The sequence below is a fragment of the Megascapheus bottae genome, chromosome 24 (genome assembly GCF_031878675.1).
Source record: "Megascapheus bottae isolate mThoBot1 chromosome 24, mThoBot2.hap1, whole genome shotgun sequence".
NCBI lineage: Eukaryota > Metazoa > Chordata > Mammalia > Rodentia > Geomyidae > Megascapheus > Megascapheus bottae.
In genome coordinates, this window is record NC_143532.1 from 12,497,782 (window position 1) to 12,518,082 (window position 20,301).

At 49.0% G+C, this 20,301-nt stretch overlaps 1 protein-coding gene across 1 annotated transcript; it reads right to left on the reverse strand.

The window, feature by feature from the left end:
* Positions 1-79: 79 nt before the first annotated feature.
* Hsd11b2 (hydroxysteroid 11-beta dehydrogenase 2) lies at positions 80-5,796 on the reverse strand. The gene is made up of 5 exons (XM_090357444.1): positions 5,418-5,796; positions 1,767-1,979; positions 1,455-1,640; positions 1,213-1,350; positions 80-1,029 (listed from the first exon to the last, which is right to left on the reverse strand). The coding sequence occupies exons 1-5, from the start codon at positions 5,680-5,682 to the stop codon at positions 614-616; spliced, it is 1,218 nt and encodes a 405-aa protein (XP_090213570.1). The 5' UTR covers positions 5,683-5,796; the 3' UTR covers positions 80-613.
* Between the last annotated feature and the right edge of the window lie 14,505 nt (positions 5,797-20,301).

Here is a 20,301-nt window from a genome sequence, read left to right on the forward strand (position 1 = left end):
AGGAACTCTCAGCCAGTTCCCAATCTCTGCCACACAGCCACACCCTGTCACCCAGGCAACCAAGCCATCACCTCTTCCAAACACTGTATCTCCCCCATTCTAGGAGAAATAAATTTGTCTTTATTTAAAAATGTAGCAAGTAGAGATGCAGCTTCCCTGTGGCTTGGAGAGGTGAGTGGTGGAGGTCCTAATTCTTGAGCCAGTCAAGAGGCAGTGGGATTTACCCTGGAATGGCAGCCCTGAGGCACAGGTGTCAAGAAACAATCCTGAGGAAGTCCCCAACCACCCAGTCACTCCTTAGTTTGTAGAGGCACTGTCTGTAGGGTCCTGTCAAAGGCTACAGCTAAAGTCTTGCACTATCCTTCCCATACAGCTGGGTTCTCCATGCTGCAGGGCAGAACACTGTTCCTGGAAGGTCCATGTGACTCATGAAGTAATGGAGAAACTGAGGCTCTCTCTGGGAAACCTTAACCTCGTAGGCCTGGACCAGGCATTGGCAGTTAGGGGCTGGGTTTCTTTATAAGAGGCTCTAGGGCAGACTTGGGGTTCATAATGGCCAGGAGAGAGCCAAGGGCTCCCATGCTGGAGCAGCTAAACCACTTATGCACATATCTCACCGGGCCACCGCTGAGGAAGAATCTAGGTTTGGGTTTGGCTCCCTGGATGTATCCTGGGTAGGGATAGGGCCAGGCTGGCCAGGCCGCAGTGCTCGGGGGAGACAGTGACTGATGAAGTAGGTCTGTAGGAAGCGGCGACGTAGGCCCTCAGGCAGGTAGTAATGGATGAAGTACATGAGCCCCAAGCCACGACCTGGGTAATAGCGGCGACGCGGCCTTGCTGCCAGCAGAGCATCAGTGATGGCATCTATAACTGGGCTGAGGTCTGGCAGGGCCATTTGAAGTGAGTGAATGAATTGCCCGTGCAGGTGCTCGATGTAGTCTTCACCATAGGCCTGCAGCAGCTCTCCAGGCATATTGGCTAGCAGCAGTTGCTTCCTCTTCTCCCAATGATTCACATTGGTCACCGACTCTAGGGAAGGGGTGGCAAGGTCAAAGGACAGTCAGGTAGGGGAGCCAAAGGCCACTCACTGAGGCCAAGCCCATCACACCTTGGGCTAAAGCCATGTGCGCCCCCTCAGGCCTTAGCCCTGTCTTTAAGACCATGCATGCCACTCATTTTCCAGTCCCAGCTATGCCCCAGTCCTTGACTTACCTGTCTTGAAGCAGCCAGGCTGGATGACACTGACCTTGATCCCCCAGGGAAGCAGTTCACAGCTAAATGTGTCCATAAGCAATGCTATGGCTGCCTTGGAAGTTCCATAGGCGGCCAAGCATGGATATGGCATGTCTCCTAGGGACAGAATAGGAGATGAGGCAATTGGGCCTTGGGAGGGTCTCCCTCTCATCCTGCAGAGACTCCTTTCTTGCTCTGCTTGAGAGGAGAAATGCACTCACCTGCTGGACTGCCCACGGTCACAATTCGACCCCTTGAGCGGCGCAAAAGCGGCAGGAGGCCCTTGGTTAGCTCAAGTGCACCAAAGAAGTTCACCTCCATGCAGTTGCGAAATGTGGCCACAGGGGATAGCTCCACATCTGCCACTACATCGTTGAGACCAGCATTGTTGACCAGGCCCCACAGGCCTAAGGGCACAGAGGCAGAGAGGGAGCCTCAGATCAGCCTAGCAGCAAATCTCCAATCCTTGTTGACCGAGACTTTACCCTGCCCAGCCATGCATTCCCTCCCATAGTGGAGATGTGCTCACTGACCAGTGCTGGCGGTATAAGCCTTGGTGAACTCTAGCACATGTCTAATGTCTGCTGGCTTCATCAGGTCCATCTGTAGCAGTTTCAGGCGTGGGGAACAGCAGGCACGCAGCTCTAGGGCACCAGGGCTATTCAAATCCAACACAGTGGCCAGCACTGTGAAGCCCATAGTATCCAGTTTCTTGGCTGTCTCCTTGCCAAAACCAGTGTCACAGCCTGGCCAGGGAAGAGAAACCAGTAAACTCCCACTGGCCCAGACCAGCCCAAGAGAACCCAAGAGTCATCAGGGCATGGGCGGGATCCAGGCTCCTGGGCACTCATCCCAGCAGCAGTCAACAGCCCTCCCTTCTTCCCTATAGACACCTCTGGCAGGCTCTGCCCTTCTGATTGAGCCCTGAGCCAGAGCTGTAACTACTACTGCCATCTCCCCATAGCTGCCCCATCCAACATGGCTCATGATTTTCATTTCACTGAAGAAAGAGAGACCTAATCCTAGAGCATGAATCCATGTTTTACCTAAGCAGCCAGAGGGAATTTTCAAAAAATGGTAAAAATGCCAGGCGCTGATGGCTCACACCTGCCATCCTCACTATTCAGGAGGCTGAGATCTGAGGATTGAGGTTCAAAGCCAGTCTGGGTAGGAAAGTCTATGTGACTCATCCAATAAACTACTCAAAAAGCTGGAAGTGGAGCTGTGGCTCAAGTGGTTAGACAGCTAAACCTGGAGCAAAAAAAAAAAAAAAAAAGCTTAAGCCCTGAGTTTAAGCCTAGGGACTGGCACGCATGCGGGCATGCGGGCACGTTCGCGCGCATGTACGTACACACACACACACACAAAAGCCTCAATAATATCACTTTGCTGCTGAAAACTTTCCCAAGGCCCCCCACTGTCCTAAAGACCTTACCATCCTCACAATGACGCCCAAGCTCTGTATCTCTAACTTGAGTGCCCACTCCTTTCCCAGATTCATCACCCTCTAGTATCATTTCTTCAGGCTCTAGGCAAGCTAACGGCCAGTCTCATCCCTGCCCCACCCCCCTGGAATTTCAATCAGTGAGAAGCTATTTTCTGAATCCCAGGCCACTTGCTCACAGGACAAGGACCATGGTACGAAAAAACAGACCTGCATTTGAATCCCCCATAACTATTGAATGTGACCTGAGGTCAGTTACTACTCTTGGAGGCTTAATTTCTTGTCCTTGGTATGCAGAGATAAGAACCACCAGGCAGAGCCAGTGTGGGGGTCCCAAACCCTGATAAGCCCCTGCTTCCTTGATGGTTTCCATTCTGATTCTGGCTCTGTGGGTGGCCAGTGAGGGGAGGAGGAGGGCCAGCAAGGGAGGAGGTTCTTTGGAGCTCGCTAGCCCTGGGGTCCTGCTGAGCAGAAAAGCTGCAAAGCAGCCCTGCTTCCCTACTGCTGGATGATCTGCACCCCTCCTCATCTCAGTCCCGCCTCCTCTACTGAGGCGAGAACAAAGCTGGGCAGGGGGCTGCGAACTGGGCTTTGTGCAGCTGGAGGCCCGCAGGGTTTGTGCTGAGGGGTCCTTCCCAGGCAAGTCTGGCTGGGGGAGGGGAGTATGTGTGCACAAATGCAAGCACTTTGCCTCCCAGAGCAGACAGGCCCTCCACAGGAAAACTAAGCCCTCCCAGAGCCTGAGCTCTGGGGTTCCAACACAGTCAGGCACATTTTATATACTCAGTTGCTTACCTGCACACGCTTGGATACCTGCACAGACTCTAACCTGTTCATGTGGACACATAAATTTGAACTCTGCCACTTACAGGCATACAGATGTGCACATGCATGCATACAAGGCAACCAGTCACACGACACAGCCCAACCCCCACCCACATGGCTGAGCTTGGGGAATAGGCTCGGCAAGCAGTTCTCAGGAGCATTTTTTAGGGAAGGGTGGGTAGCAGCTCAGGCAGGTACAAGACAGGTGAGGTAGGAGCTGGTCACTTATATTAGTTGCAGCTGAGTGGTGATGGAGGGAAAACTCCAGAGTTTATAGGAATTGTCAAGTTAGGAGGCCACTGCTACTGCTTACAAAGGGATGGGATGGGTAGTTCTGTTCCCAAACATTGAGCTTTACAACCAAAATTGGGGGGAGCCCAGGTCATGAAAGCATCTGTCTTCTCACTTCTCTCCTCGATTCAAGGCTGAAGTAACACCAGCAGTATGAAAATCTCAGGTGAGACCTTAGGAAGAGGGCCACTAGTACCTGAGATGGTTCTGTGGGAGCAACTCACAAATTAGAAGGCAGGAGGGGATCTGTCCTATCTCTGGGGGCAAAACCTAACCCTAGATCCTGTTTCACATTAGATCCAAGATCCTAAGGATCCAGTGGTTTTCTGCCCTCAAATCTCTAAAGCTGAAGTTCCCTGAGGCTTGCCCTGAACTTGAACTTCTTTATCTAGTCTGAGTCTTGCTCCAATTCCATCCTTTCTACTAAACATCCAAAGCCCTTGTGCTACTCTCCCTCCCCGCATTTTGACTTCTTACCTGACATTTAAGACCCCTCCCAAGAAAAATCTCACATCCCACCATACACTGGCAGCTAGTAGGGCTATTGACTGTCTTTTACCCAAGCCATGATTATTCCTGCCTTCAGCCGATGTCCTACACCCTCTTTGTGATCCAAGCCACCTTTCCTACTCTACCTCTCTCCACCTGTGCCCCAAGGCCTAGTCCAAGGATTTCCTCCTGAACTCACCTCATCTGATCATGGCGATCACCCACCCTCTTACTGGACCAAAATGCCTGAGAAGTTGGCTTTCTGATTGTCCCCAGCCTAGGTCAAAGGGGACAAAGACCAAAGTACCTCCAAAGTAGTGGTGGCTGGTAAGAAATTAGACACCCCTCCCCCCATGCAATAGACTGGTGCCCCTTATCCTTTCTCCCCCTCCTCACTTCCTGTTGGCTGTGCAGCCCCCCTTCCCTTCCCTTGCTCTGATGACAGATTTATTCCCTGTTCCAGACAAAGGGAACTCAACCAGGCAGCCAGAAGCACCTGAGTCAGATCTCCAAGACTGCTTTCTTGGGCATTAAGGACCAGGCACTTTGGGGATGAGATGCTGGGTGCAGACGACTGAATATGCAATTTGGTTAGAGGTGACGGGTGCTGAGAGGCAGCTGAATAACCAGCCGTCCCGCATGGTGGCCTCAAGCGTTTCTAAACTCCAAGAATTCTAGCCAATTGGATGGGGGACCTCACCATTTAAGCTCTTTCCTGGGCCAGGGAATAGAAGCTGCAGTGTCCCACGTGGGGATATCAGACAGTTCAAGGGATGACTGTTTTCCCTTCCCGGGTCTTCAGAAGTCCCGCCGAGCACTTGTCCCCGGGCTCCACTCCCGCTCTCTTGGGGAGGGGCAGAGCATACACCCTCAAAGTCCAGGAGGCTCTCTTCTCAACCGCTAAGTCTCCTTCGAGCACCTTGCCACTCTCTACCTCACTTTCCCTCCAACACCTTTCACTGCGGCAGGTAGTTAACCGGACTTGGGGAGATGCCCAACGCTTGCAACTTGACTCGCTCCTCTGCGCCCGGGGGAGGGGACTCTCACATCTGCTCTGGGGAGCCCGTCTTGGCCGTTCCCTCTAGGTGTGCGGTCCCGCCCTCGAGCCTGGAATCCCCACGCTCTGCGCACTCACCGGTGATGAGCACCGCGCGAGTGGCCACCGGTAGGCGAGGCGGGCGCGCCAGGCGGGACAACGTGATCCAGCCAGCCGCAGCCAGCACGGCGAGTGCGGCCGGCGGGGGCAGCAGGCGCTGGCACAGCCAGTCGAGCGCGGCCAACAGCGCCAGCGCCGCCAGCAACGGGCGGCCCAGACGCAGGTCTGCGCGCAGCAGCTGCAGCAGCGCGCGGGCCGCCACGAGCAGCCAGGCGCCGCCCGACGGCCAAGACCAGCGCTCCATGGCGGCGGGGCCGGGCTGGGCCGGGGCGGGGCGGGGCGAGGGCTGGGATGAGGATGAAGAGAGTGAGTGAGGCGGGGGAGGACGCGGGGTGCGGGGGAGTTCCAGCTTGGGGTGGGAGGGATACTCGCTTTCTCCGCGGGCCCTCGGACCCAGCTTATAAAGAGCCCCGGGGGCGGGGCAAGGGCGGGGCGGGGGCGGGGGCAGGGGTGGGGCTTTCCTGCACTTCTCTCCCGGCACCCCCCGCCGGGCAGGTGCCCCCCCCCACCCCGTGCCCTGCCCCCCTCGGCCAGATCCGCTTTCGAAGAAGCCGGAACAAAGTCCTAAGTTGCTGGGGTGAGGCGGAGTTGTTCGCGGCGAGCTGCCCTGGGGAAAGAGCCCGCGGACCCAGCCCCGTGCGCCCTGCATCCACTCACTCCCGCGCCCCATCCACGCTCCCCGCCCACTCCCCTCCAGAGCCCTGAGCTACTTCGCCCAGGTGAGCCGCCCGGCCCACACCTGTTCAAGACACCTGAACACATGCACAACGTCCATTCAGCCGTTTATATCGATGGTGTAGCGGCCGCCAGGCCTTTGGGAAGGAACTCGGCGCTTCAGAACCGACCTGCCATCGCCTGCCTGCCGCCAGCCACACCTGCACTCCCATGAGGTGCATGTCAACCCCAAGGTGTACACGTCCTAACGCACACTCACACCCGAACAGCTCTGGGCCACGAAATCCTCGTGGGACAGAGGTTGAGGGAAGCAGAATGATTGCCCAGGGTCTCTAGAGTTTAACCTCCCCTCTCTTCCCTTCTTCCTAGGGGCCAGCTGAGATATGCAATCTCAGTAGGTTATCTGATGAAGTTTCTAGATCTGCCTTTGCCTTTGCCTTTACCCTTCATCCTCCACCCCAAAGAGCCAAGTCAATAGCAACATCTGGGGAGTTTCTGAAGACAGCCTGTAGGCCAGGGTGGTCTGCTCAGCTCTGCTCCCCTGAATCCCCAGGGGATAAAATAAGTGGTGTGTGGGTGCATTCCCCTCCATCTGTGTATGAAGGTCCTTGTTTGTGTGTGGCCAGACACCCCCGTGTCTGGCACCTTGTGTCTAGCAGGCATGCCGGGGCTCTGCCAGGGACTGGGAGTTGGTGCCAGTACCTGAGTGCCAGGCCCTATGGTGAGAAGAGTAGGTGTAGTTCATGGCAGTGGAGATCCCTGTTCCCAATGATCCTACAGGCCTTCCCAGGGCTTCATCCTTCCCTTCTCTAAGTCCTGAAAGGTTGTGGACTCCTTGTCACAAAGTTCCTACCCCCATTGCTCAATGCCTTTCTCCTGTATCCAGATTGCCCAGATTCCGTTAGGGTTTCATAGAAATGCCCACTCCAAAGCCATCTTAGCCACCCAGGCATGGGCTTCTAATGGGCCTCAAAGATCTCAGAGATAGGACTGGGAGCCAGACCCACTTAAGGGGACACACAGCTAGCCCTGGTCTTAGAGTTAGGATTTGCCCAGGATGTGTGCCTGACCTTGGATACATGACCTTGTGTGCCTGTGTATACACTCTTCGGTTATGGTGCTCGTGGTTTGTCTGTGTTATTTGGTTGTATCATTCCCCATGCTATCTCCTTGGGTGTGCGTGTACATACTTGCATATATTCTGTGTGTTTCTGATAACTCTCCCTCTGTCTGGATCATCCTGCCTCTGGAAATTCAAGCAAACTTTTTTTTTTTTTTTTCCGAACTCACTCCTGTTGCCCTGAACCACAGGTCTCTTGGCCTGGCTTCCTGCTTTAGCAGTAGGGCTTACCTTGGTTGGGACCTTTCAGATCTAACTACCCTATCAAGAGTTTGGCCTAATGACAGAGTGCTTGGCTAGCATGCACAAAGACCCAGGTTCAATTCCTTGGTATCCCACATACACAGAAAAAGCCAGAAGTGGTGCTGTGGCTCAAGTGGTAGAGCTCTAGCCTTGAGAAAGCCCAAGGACAGTGCTTAGGCCCTTAGTTCAAGCACCAGGACTGGCAAGAGAAAAAAAAAAGTCTGGCTATAGAATATCCAGTCTCAGCCTATTTAAGGGCTTCTCCTTATAGTGGGGGAACCTAGGGCACCTTTAAGGTCAAGGCCACACCAAATAGTACCAGGACTTGCTAGAGCAGGAATGGGAAGGAATGGGGTAGAGGTGTGGAGGCAGAAAAGCAAGGTGAAGAAATTGAGAAGCAAGGTCCTACCCTGGTCTTGTGAAGAAAACCATGAAGGATCTTGACTCAACAGGAAGTCCATAATGGTGAGGTACAGTGGCTGAGAGTATATGAGGTAAAAAGACTTGCCTTTGGTTGTTCAGTATAGATTGGCTTGGATGGGAAAGGGGGTATTTCTAATAGCTTTTGAGACACTGACACTTTAGGTGAAACTATTCATCTTAAAAGGTTTGGGTCCTAGGCTGGGAGCCTGGCTTAGTGGTAGAGTGCTTGACTAGCATGAATGAAGCCCTGGGTTCGATTCCCCAGAACCACATACACAGAAAAAGCCGAAATGGCCCACTATGACTCAAGTGGCAGTGGTAGACTTGAGTAAAAAGTGTTCAAGGACAGTGCCCAGGCCTTGAGTTCAAGCCCCAGGACTGGCAAAAAAAAAGAAGAAGAAGATTTGAGTCTTGGTGAACTTAGATTCTCTGCCACATTATTCTCATGTATCCCACTTCCTAGGCGAGGTGGCCATGTCATCTGGATCTGTGTTCCAGCCCTCTGCGGCCACCTCCCCACTGACCTCTTCTCTTAGGTGGAGGTGCTTTTAAAGTGGAAGGTGTTACAGGCAGTCATACTGGGAGTGGCTGGCTCAGCCCTGTCTGAGGCTTAGTGCCAGGTTGCACCTGCCTCGGGGCAGAGAACCAGCCTCTGCCAGAACCAGGAATCTGGACTGGTAGGGCCTCCAGGGAAGAGGAGGAAAGGGGAACAGAGGGCAGGAGCCCTAATAAGATAAGGCAGGGCCTGGAAGAGTAGAGGAATGACGGAAGACCAGAAGAATCAGAGCCCCATAGATAACACCAAGCCCTCAGCCAGCAGCCTTTAGTCCATCTCCCTACCCACCTTGATCACCTGGTTACTTAGACTCTTATCATTCTCCAAGCCCTGGAGGAGCAAGGGTCTGGAGGTGGCTCTGCTCTGTCCTAGTGGAATCAAGCAACTCACTGGTACCATCTGCTGGCCTTTTGAGAGAGTGCAGTAGTGAAAGAGATGAAGGCCAGAGACTGCTGGAGGGTTAGGGAAAAAGAAGTCTGGAGCACAGGGGGGTAGGGGTGGGGGTGGGGGTGGGAAGGGGATAGGGGTGCCAAGTGGCAGTCTCCAAGAGCTCCTACACTCTGTCCTCTGACTATATTTGGTTCTTGGAGCCAGGAACTCACTTATCACCTTTTCCTCCCTGTGTGAGCCAGCTCAGGGCAGCCAAATCTGTGTGTTACTCATGCCCGGCTCTCTCTCCACTCCCCCTCACACAATGACAAAGAGTACTCTTCCTGCCAATGGTCAGCCATTTCACCTGTATTCTAGACTCCATCCTAAAAGATTGTGTGTGGGGGGGTGGGGAGGTACCGGGACTTGAACTCAGGGCCTTGTGTCCTTACTTGCCTGTTTTGTATTAAGCTAGCACTGTACCACCTCTACTTCCAACTTTTTGCTGGTTCAGTCAGTATGAATCATCTGGACTTTTGTGACTAGGCTTGCTTCAAACTTCGATCTTCAGATCTTAGCTTCCTGAGTAGTTTGGATGCATAGGTGAAAGATAACATTTTTTTTTAACTGACTTCCTACCGGAAGTCCTACATCCCTTTCCTCGGGCATTGTTCTTGCGCTCTCCCTCCCCCATTTTTAGCTACACTTCTCTAAAGTTGTCTATAGTTACCATTAACTACTTTACCCTCCCCCACGTTAGCCCAGGGACCAAGTCTCCATCTTGACCTCACCAGATATAACCAGGAAATACCTTCTAGTCCTTAAATCCCACAGACCCATGGTCCTCCTTCAGGTTGGCTTCTTTATAGCCTCTTGCTGGCCTCTTGCCTATCCCAAGCTGTATCTCCCTTTGGTGCACGAGAAGCCGACGCTGCTGGGCTTCCTCCTACCTCTCCAGCCTCTTTCATGAGCCTGTCTTCCTTGTGGGTGAGCCTCTGCTGTGAGGGCCTCATGTCCTGTCCAGCCCCCTACCACCCCCCAATGAGCTCATCCTCCTCCTCACATGTTGATGACGCCCACACTGCTCCCTCCCCAGCCAAAGCCTCCTGCTTGATTCCAGTCCCACTCATCCAGCTGCCCTGGATGCCTCCCTTGGACACACATAGGCCCCTCACACATAGCATGTCCAAAGCTGGTCTCATCATCTTCCCGAGTCCTGGCAGCCACCTCCTCCCCACCACATCCTCAATTTTCTTTGTATGCACTGGCCTCCATGCTCTGCGCCAAGCCTGGGTTGGTGCAACAGGCCTCACAATAGCTCTTTCCAGTAGATCTCATAATCACTATTTTTCATTCTAGGGAAAGGAGACTTCCAGAGGTTAAGAAAAATCTTTCAGGTCTCAAATTCAAGTACACTTGGATCAGCCTCGACATTCAAACTCAAATGTACCTGACACCAAAGTCTGTGCAGAGCTGTTTGCAACCTGGGGTCTCTTATACTGGATTCCAAGGGCAAAGGAGAACTTGGGATGCTTCTTAGCAAAGGAGACTCTTGTCCCAGTTGGCCAGGAAATAGATTTGGCAGAGATGGGAAGGGTGGAGGCTGGGTCTTGTCATTGCATCTAATAATGGCCAGGAACAGAGGTCTTCTTTAGACAGAATGTGAAATCCGTGGACATGGAAGGGCTAAGGCCAAAGCCAGCTGGATGCCCACGGGCTCGAACACATCCCACATGTGGAAGCTGAAATCCCTGCTATCTTAGAGGCATCCTATCTAGGCTGAGTTTTGGGGAAGAGAGGACAGTAAGATTCAGGAAGGCAGGAGCATCCTTTGGGTTTTCAAATCGTGTCTGGCACTCTCCTCTCAATTATTTTATTGTGTCTAGTACTGAAGGCAGATGTTTGGGGATTAGGATCCTAGGAGGTGGGAAACAGAATTTTGTAGAGTGTTCTAAGTCAGCCCCAGGGGACAAGCAAGCCCCAGCTGAGAGCACTTAGGGAGAGAGTGCTTGGCTGCTTTTGAGATCCCTCTAGGATTCTCCAGTGTGATTTTGAGTTATTAATAGCCCTCTTTCCCATTTATTGTGTGTTTCTACGTGCCAGACCTTTCTTGCACTTTATTATTGTCACCTCATCCCTCTGAAGCAGGTACTATCATTAGTCCTTTCCTAAACACAAGGAAACAAGTTTAGAGAAGTTTAAATACCATACCCTGCATCTAACGCTTTCCAAATCATGATACCACAGTGCCCCACTCTTTCAGCCTAGAAGGTTGGTATTAGTTAGTGGGCAATAATGCAGGGGAAAGACTTAACAACATTTTCCTTTCTTTCTTATTTTTCTTTTTTTTGCTTCTGGTGAAGAACCATGTTTCCCAAAGGCAGAATTAAGGCAACTTGATTGTTAAAAGTAATTGCAAAACTTGCTTCTTTACAGTTTCATTGTCCCTGATTCAGGCCTTTTCTTGGCAGAACAACTGCAAAAGATACAAAAATTAGTTGCTGTTGGCTGGCTGGTGTAATTTATTTGCATATACATAATTCAGCCCCACCCCTGGTGGCTAATACTCCCCTGGGGAAACACAAGCTGTCTTCTGATTGCTGGTGTGGAGGCCTGTGTATGTTGTTTTTTTAAATAAACTAAAACCAGATGGAAGGGGTTTTGTTCACAGCCTTCCCTCCAATTTTCTCCAGCAAATTCCTTGAAAAGGCAACCACCTATGAGTAGTGCCTGTTCTCTGTGGAGGTCCTTTACCACTGGTATGCAAATAGTGAGTGTGCTTGTTCTGTGTTAAACGTGAAACCCAAGGATGGAGAGGAGGAGGAAAGGAGTTTTGTGGCTTGAAAGGCTGTTCAGAATGTGGGGTCATCTTCTGATGGAGTCCCAATTGGAGGTCTAACCTTACACTTGGTGTCCTCTTCCCTCTAGCTTCTCTCATGAGATGGCTAGTTGGGGTAGGCATGAATCACAATCACCTGTGCCAATCACTTGGTTAAAATATGAATGCCAAGCTGGGCACTGGTGGCTCATGTCTATGATCCTAGCTACTTAGTGGAGGCTGAGATCTGAGGATCGTGGTTCAAAGCCAGACCAGGCACAAAAGTCCATGAGATTCTCATCTCCAATTAACCACCAGAAAACTGGAAGTAGTGCTGTGGCTCAAACGGTAGAGCGATAGCCTTGAGCTGAAGAGTTCGGGGACAGTGCCCAAGCCCAGGGTTCAAGGCCCAAGACTTGGGGCCTTGAACTCAGGGCCTGAGCACTGTCCTTGGGCTTTTTCAAGGCTAGAGCTCTACCATTTGAGTCACAGTACCACTTCTGGCTTTTTTCTATGTATGTGGTACCAAGGAATTGAACCCTCTCATCAAACCATTCCTTGAAGCTGGGTACCAGTGCCTCACGCCTGTAATCCTAGCTACTGAGAAGGCTGAGATCTCAGGATGGATATTTGAAGCCAGCCCTGGCAGGAAAATCTGTGAGACTTACATACAATTAACTATAGAAAGCTGAAAGTGAAGCTGTGGCTCAAGTGATGGAGTGCAAGCCTTAAGCAAAAAAGCTTAGAGACCATGCCTGACCCTGAATTCAAGCTCCAGGCAATAAAATAAAATAAAGATAAAATAAATTCTTTGTTCAAAGAGAAGAGGCAAGTGTAACTCACTGGTTCCTGAACTAGGGCTTTACTCCCTCCCTCCACCCTGTCCCCCATAAATCAGGACCCAGACAAGGGGATAAAATGGGCCTTTCCCAACACTAACCTACAGTCTCAGCTCAGAACACTAGTAGATTTTGAGCTTTTTCAGATAATTAGGTTGGGTTATATAAGGTCTTGAGATAGAAATACTCAAAACAAATTCCTCTGGATGCAGGACTGAGAAAGCTCTCCACAGAGATTTTGCTCAAAAGCATTTGAGGAAAAATTTCAGGTGTCTGGGCCCTGAACAATTTTGGAAATAAAGAGACAGCAGCCAACAGCTTTGTATGCATGCACCATTCCCCACAGAAATGAGCAAGAAAAAAAGAAGAATTTCAGGCTGAAAGGAAATCCCCCCTCTCATGAGCCCTGCAAGGTTGAAGGTCAACAGGAGAAGCAAGCTGGCATAGATTTGGAAATCATTAGCAGCCCTGGAGTTTCTTTCTCCCTCCCTCCCCCTTTCTGCATCTTAGGTAACACATATGGTAAATACAAGCCTTCAGTTTTCCAAGAAACATAAAAATAAAAAACCAGAGAGAGAGAGAGAGCAAGAGAGAGAGAGAGAGAGGAGAATGCCTTAAAAATCTTTAGTTCCTAGGCATATTTCCCATACAATCATGAGTTTTATTTCATGTGCCTCTGAGGAGAACTGTCCTCCAAGCATCTCTGTCTCATAAGGTGCTGTTTTTAAACACCTCGTTCCCCAACTGGAGACATAGAGTTAAGTTTTATTTAGGTCCAAAAAGAATTCTAGAAGGATGACATTGTGTTCCAGGCTGTGTGGTTAGTCAACAATAAGATTTGCCTGTACCTTCTCACAAGGAAGTGGAGGGAATACTTTAAATACCAAACAAGGGTACTTCTTGCTTAAAGCACAGGGTTAGTCATAAAAGCCACTGAATGGGAAAAAATTAATGGGAGGAAAATGTCTTGAATGTAGTAGACTAGAAAAAAAAAAAGCTGGGTACTTATACCTAGCTACTCAGGAGACTGAGATTTGAGGAAAAGAATATAAAACCAACTCAGAGAAAAAAATTTTATGAGACTCTTATTTCCAATCAACCAACAAAAAGCTGGCAGTCGGACATGGTAGCTCATATCTGTAATCCTAGCTACTCAGGAAACTGAGATCTGAGGATCTCGGTTCAAAGCCAGCCTTGGCACTAATGAACCTGAGACTTTTTTTTTTTTTTTTTGCCAGTCCTGGGCTTGAGCTCAGGGCCTGAGCACTGTCCTTGGACTTTCTCAAGGCTAGAGCTCTACCACTTGAGCCTCAGCACCACTCCGGCTTTTTTGTATGTATGTGGTACTGAGGAATTGAACCCGGGCCTTTGTGCATGTTAGGCAAGCACTCTACCACTAGGCCAAACTCCCGGCCCGAACCTGAGACTCTTATTTTCAGTTAATCACTAGAAAATGGGAAGCCTTGAGCTGAAGAGCTCAGGGACAGTGCTCAGGCCCTGAGTTCAAGTCTCCTGGCCCACAAAAAAAAAAAAAAAGCTGGTAGTGGCTCAAATGAGAGAAAAAGCTAAGGGAGAGTGTGTCCTGGTCCTGAGTTCAAGCCCCAGTACCGATACACATACACACACAAAAGCTATGTGGGTAACATAAATAAACTGTCTTGAAGGGATGATAATATATAGCCAGGTTTATTTTTATTTTTTTCCAGTTTTGGTGATTAAACCGGGCCCTTGATATATGTTAGGCAAGTGCTTTGCTACTGAGCATCTCAAATCTAGAGAAGTCCATTTTGGTTTGTTTATCTGTGACTGGGACCTGAACTCAGTATCTGATACTTATTCACTAACTGACTGGTGCTCTACCAGTGGAGCCATGTCTCCAACCATTGGTTTTGTCCTTTTATTTTTTGGTTGGTCATGGAGCTTGAACTCTGGGCCTGGGTGCTTGAACTCTGGGCCTGGGTGCTGTCCTTGAGCTTTTCAGCTCAAGGCTACCACTTTACCCCTTGAGCCACCGTGCCACTTCTGGGTTTCAAGTAGTTAATTGGAGATAAGAGTCTCACGGACTTTAGTGTCTGGGCTGGCTTTGAACCTTGATCCTCGGATCTCAGCCTCCTGAGTAGCTAGGATCACAGGCATGAACCATCGTGCCCAGCTGTTCTTTTTTTTTTTCTTACAGAACTTGAACTCAGTACCTTGTTCTTGCTCAGCTTGTTTGCTCACAGTGATGTTCCACCACCTGAGCCCCACCTCCAACCTGGCTTCTGGATAGTTACTTAGAGAAGGAGTCTTACAGGCTTTCTTATCAGAGCTGACTTCCTTCCTGACTCCCTCCCTTCTTTTTCTTTTTGCCAATCCTAGGACTTGAACTCAGGGCCAAACTAGGCCAAACTCCTGGCCCAGAGCTGACTTTCAATCTTGATTCTCCAGGTCATATCTTTTTCAGTAGCAAGGATTACAGGAGTAAGCAATCAGTCCCGTGTGCAATCAAGTCAATTTATACACAAAAATAATCCTAACAAGCAGTAAATAACTGATTTTCTTGATAGATACCATCAATCTCCCCACAACTTTTTTTTTTTTTCTTTTGCTTGCCGGGCTTGAGCTCAGGGCCTAAGCACCTCTCCTAGCAAGATGGAGTAGTGTCAGTTTTCCCAGAGGATGTGATGTTCTAAGGGGTCTGAGAATCAATTGCAGGACAGGTTCTGATGGCCCAGGCCCAAATGAATAAGTTGGCTGACCCAGGAATCTTATCTGAGCATTCCTAAAAGCAGGAAAGCTAGCCTAGGAAGGAAGGAACTGAGTCTTTCTAGAAAAGGAAGGGAAGTCAGTCAGGCCTCAGAGGGAGCAGGCAAAGTTTTGGAGACTCATGGCTTTGTGTGTCATTTCTTAATATATGAAGAAGGAAGAGTTATAAACAGAAAGTAAAATAGTCTAGTCCAGCTCTTCCTCCTCCCTCCTCCCAGTCTCCTTCCTCTGTCCCCCTCCCCCTCCCCTCTCCCTCCCCTTCTCCTCCCTCTCCTTCTGAAGTCTGTGAAACTAGACTGATGTTTATCCCATAGGAGCTCCACTCTGTTTCTCCAGTGATAGCTGAGGGGCAGATCAGGAGTTCATGGTGCTGCCAGAGGGGCAAAGAGGCTGGTGGTCACAGGGACAAGCCAGATGGATGGGCAGAATCACCATGGCCCATGGGAGAGGGTGCTGGGACCCAGATGAAGATATCCCAGAGAATATGAGCTCTGGTTAGCAACCTCCCACCCAGGCTAATTTGCTAATTAAACTTAATTGTATTCGTTGATGAAATGGTCAGCCTCATTTCCTGATAGAATGACATGGAAAGGATTATGCACCCCAATGACTACAACCCATGGAACATTCCCTGTGTGCTTTATCAGCATGATCAGTTGCCTGATACAGTAGCTGTTGGGAGCTTCATTTTACATAAGAGCCATAAGAGCAGAGACTTAGGTTAAGAGATTTTTCCAAGGTCTCCAGCTGGTGACTGGCAGCTAGGGTTGAAAGAGGTAACTACTGATGGCCCAAGGCCCTGATTAAGGACCTACTGCTGGCTCAGAGCCAGGCTAGGAAGAGCCTGCTCTGTTCTGCCTGCCCAGGAAGTTCTCACTGACACTTCCCAGGAGTCAAGTAAGCCAGTCTTCTCATTTGCCGTGTTCTAGCTGTAAAGACCATAGACACAGTTGGCCTTTCTTTCCAATGGCTTGGGCTCTTCTACCCTGGGCAGACCTGCCTGAGGGGTCACAGGTAACAGCTCCGGGCAGGAACATAGCCCTGAGGGGCTGACTTAAGTCCCAGAAAAACAAGTCTCATGTTTTCATAGAAATTGGCTCTGCGGTATGTGTGTGCGTGCATGTGTGTGCGTGTGTGTGCGCGAGCGTGTGTGTGTGTGTGTGTGTGTGTGTGTGTGTGTGTACGTGCAAACATGTGCGTGCGCACATGGGGAAAGACTCTCAGTAAAGGGTAATCTATGGGAAATAGCCTAAGTTTAAAACAAATGCGACTGGGTTCAGAAGCTACATTTATCACAGAAAACAAGGATGAACTCCGGACACTGAAGAGGTGGATAGAAGCCAGCCAACTAGCACCTTAGCAGTTATGTTATGGTATTTCCATTGACTGGAGGATCTCAATCACATAAGGATATGTTTTCTGCCCCCTGCCTTCCTGAAATTGGCAGTGTGTGGTCTTTAGTCAGTGAGGCCCTGAGCAGGGTCAGTTTCGAGACTAGGGACTCCATGATGATGACAGACTCAGAAACAAACAAACAAACATGGTAGAACTGACAGACTCAGGAAACCGTGGTGGAATTGCTGGTACTTTGGAAAGCTGATGTGGTGCAGAGAGCTTGGCCTAGAGTCATTCAGGGGCATATGGAGGGAATGTGAGCAGCCACTTGGATTTTCATTTCAAGTAAAGATGGCCAATTATATGAAAATATGTCATTGTTTTTATATATGTGTGTGTGTGTGTGTGTTTACCCTTATTTGAAACCCATTGTATTTGTTTCTTTTCACTGCTTTAACAAATAATCAAAACTTCAATTGTTTTTATTTTGTGCCAGTACTGAGGCTGACCTCGGGACCTCAGCTCTCTCACTTGGTCTTTTTCATCTTCTTCTTCTTTCAGCTAAGGCTGATACTCTACCACTTGAGCCACATCTCCACTTTTTTTTTTTTTTTGTGGTTAATTGGAGAAAAGGGTCTCATGGACTTTTCTGCCCAGACTGGTTTTAAACCTCCATCTTTGGCTATCAGCCTCTCAAGTAGTTAGGATTACAGGGGTGAGCCACCAGCACCAAGCCTGAGTGGTTTGAAACAGTACATACTTGTTATTCTACAGTTCTAAAGGTAAGAAGGTGTTTCACTGGGCTAAAGGCAAGATGATAACAGGCTGATTCATTTCCGGAGGCTTTAGGGGAGAATCTGTTTCCTTGCCTTTTCCAGCTGTAGAAGCTGCCCGCTCTCCTTGGCTCATGACTCCTTTCTCCATCTTCAAAGTGGGCAGTGTAATGTCCTCAAATCTCTCTGACATTTATTTCAATCTGCCACCTATCCTTTTTCCTAGTCAGGCTCTCCTGCCTCTTCCTATAAGAGCTCTTGTAATTCTCTTGAGTCCACGCGTACAATCTGGGATCATCTCCCCCACTGAGACTGTTAACTTCTTCTCATCTGCAAAATCTCTTTGTATTTGTAACGTATTAGCCAGGTGTAGGGAAGAAGATGTGGGCATCTTTGGAGGGGATGTTACTTAGGGCCTGGCATTTTTCCAAGCAATGTTATTCAGGATTCCATTTGCAGAGAGAAAGGAAGGCGGGAGGGAGGAGAGAGAGAGAGAGAGAAAGAGAGAGAGAGAGAGAGAGAGAGAGAGAGAGAGAGAGAGAGAGAGAGAGAGAGAGAGAGAGAGAAAGAGAGAGAATGAATCAGCTGAGAGAATGATGAGCCTGAAATAGGAAGGCGCTGATGTAAAGGAGACCAGACAGAAATCTATGCACATGATCAGCTAGGAAAATGCTGGTGGGTAGAGGGGGACACATGGTCAGGACAGAGTTCAGAGGACAGCTTGTCTTGGAAACGCTTTGTGTTTGGTGGGAAATAACTGAGTGTAGAGATGAGCTGATGAATTGATGGTTATGTCTTTTAGAGGTCCCAAAGGGAAGAGCAGCTTTGTAGGAAAGATTTTTTAAAAGGCAGGCAGATGTTATCCTAGGAAGAAAAGGAACAAGGAACTCTCTTAGCTTTCCAGTTTGTCTGCCTGCCTGCCTTCCTTCCTTCCTTCCTTCCTTCCTTCCTTCCTTCCTTCCTTCCTTCCTTGCAGGTCCTGGGCTTGAATTTAGGGCCTGGGTGCTCAAGGCTAGCATTCTACCACTTGAGACACAGCACCCCTTGTAACCTTTTCTGTGTATGTGGTACTGAGGACTCAAACCCAGGGCTTCAAGCATGCTGGGCAAGCACTCTACCACTTAGTCACATTCCAGTTTCTAAGACTTTGAGTTCATGATGAAAAAGCATTTTGAGCAATCTCACACACACAAAAAAGCATCATCTCATAAGGTAGAAGTATTGCAAAGATTTCTTTTCATAAAATAGGATATCAAGGGGGGAGAACTAGAAAAGAGAGAAACAATTACTGCTTCCACGAGGGAAATGCGATGAAGACATTAAATGGTGGCTCTTATCCACGGTCATTAGACTTTTTAAGCTAGGGAGGGGACTGTATATAGTCAAGTGATCTGGCAACCCCTTGTCTTTAGATACAATGGGATCACAGTGGGTCAGCTGTCAGCTTATTTATTTAAGCAAATGACAGTCTGAGTGACATCCCTTCCAAAAATGCACATGCCTTAATAGTGCCCCCTCCAAAGATGCCCACATTGTAATCCCTAGACCTAAACCTAAAACAGCTGAGTCTTCTTTTTTAAAATGACCTTGTGGTCTCAACTTACTTAAAACACAGGGACACTAGGTGTGAGTTTCAGAACTTCTGTTTGTCTGCTCCACCTAGTCACAGTTTTAACACCTTAATGAAGGCACGCTTGCCCTTTTCCTCAACAACTCCCTACTCTGTTAATTAATTATTTTTGTATATGTATGTGCCAGTATCCAGGCCTGCACTCAGGGCCTGAACTCAAGGCCTCAGGCTCTTACTCAGTTTTCCTGTTCACTTTTGGTGTTCTACCACTTGAACCACCACTGCAGCACAATTAATTAATTTTTGTTGTTGTACTGGCTTTGAATTTGGGGCCTTGAGCTTGCTAGATAGGTACTCTCCCATTTAAGCCACGCTTCCAGCCATTTTTTCATTTTGTTATTCTAATAGGATAGCTGAGATGACAGGCGTATAGCATTTTTCCCTTGAAAAGGAGGTCTTACAATCCTGATGTCGCCTTCTGAGTAGTGATTTCAGGCATGTACCACCCAGTCCAGCTTCTGTTAACTTATTTAATGGGTTAAAGGAGAATGTGAAAGGAGAGCGTGCTAATGAGATTTACTTTTTCAGTTTTTACTTCCTGGTTCTAATTTGAGCCTGCTCTTTTAATATTTATTATTTTTAACTTTCGTGTCACTTTTCTGCCTCATAGACATGTTGCACCTAAGACATCACTGGGACCTCCAGGAAAGATGTCATGGAGGGAGGAGAGCCTAAGAAACTCGACTCTTAGATCTCTCTCATTTCTGTGAGCACGCCTATGCCTATGCTCTGCTTTGATTTCTAGGTCACCATCTGTTTGACCTCAGGCTCTCAATTTCCAGATAAGAACTGAGGACTCATCCCTGCCCAAGCCAGACTAACATTGATATGTATCCCATATCAAGTTTGTTTTTTAATCAGTCCTGAAAGCAAGAATGTAAATTATAGAGCAGTTTAGTCACTTGCATAAGGGCCCCCAGCTGGCTTATGACAGAGCAGGAAGAGTTACATTGCTTTTGTTGTATACATGTAACTTACACATTTAGAGATAAAGGTGTTTCCATCTCTATCTCCCTATTTTGAGCAGCCAGCCATCTTATCATCTGAAGAGATGTGGAGAGAATAATAGCAGACAACAAAGGCTCTTCCTATCTTTTGAGAAAGTCTGAGTTCAGAGGATGATCCATCCTGAGTGAGTGCCTCCAAGAAGAGGGGAAAGGGAAATTTTAGGGAATCCAACTGAGCAAGTGCATCCTTCAGAAAAGGCGAGGAAAGTAAGTTGCCAGGCTCTGCTGTCTGTCCCCTGACAGCCTGAACGGGACCCACAGAGCCACATCCAAAAATCCTTTTAGACTGGAACAATCATTATGGCCTCAGGAACACTGACAGTTTGTTTT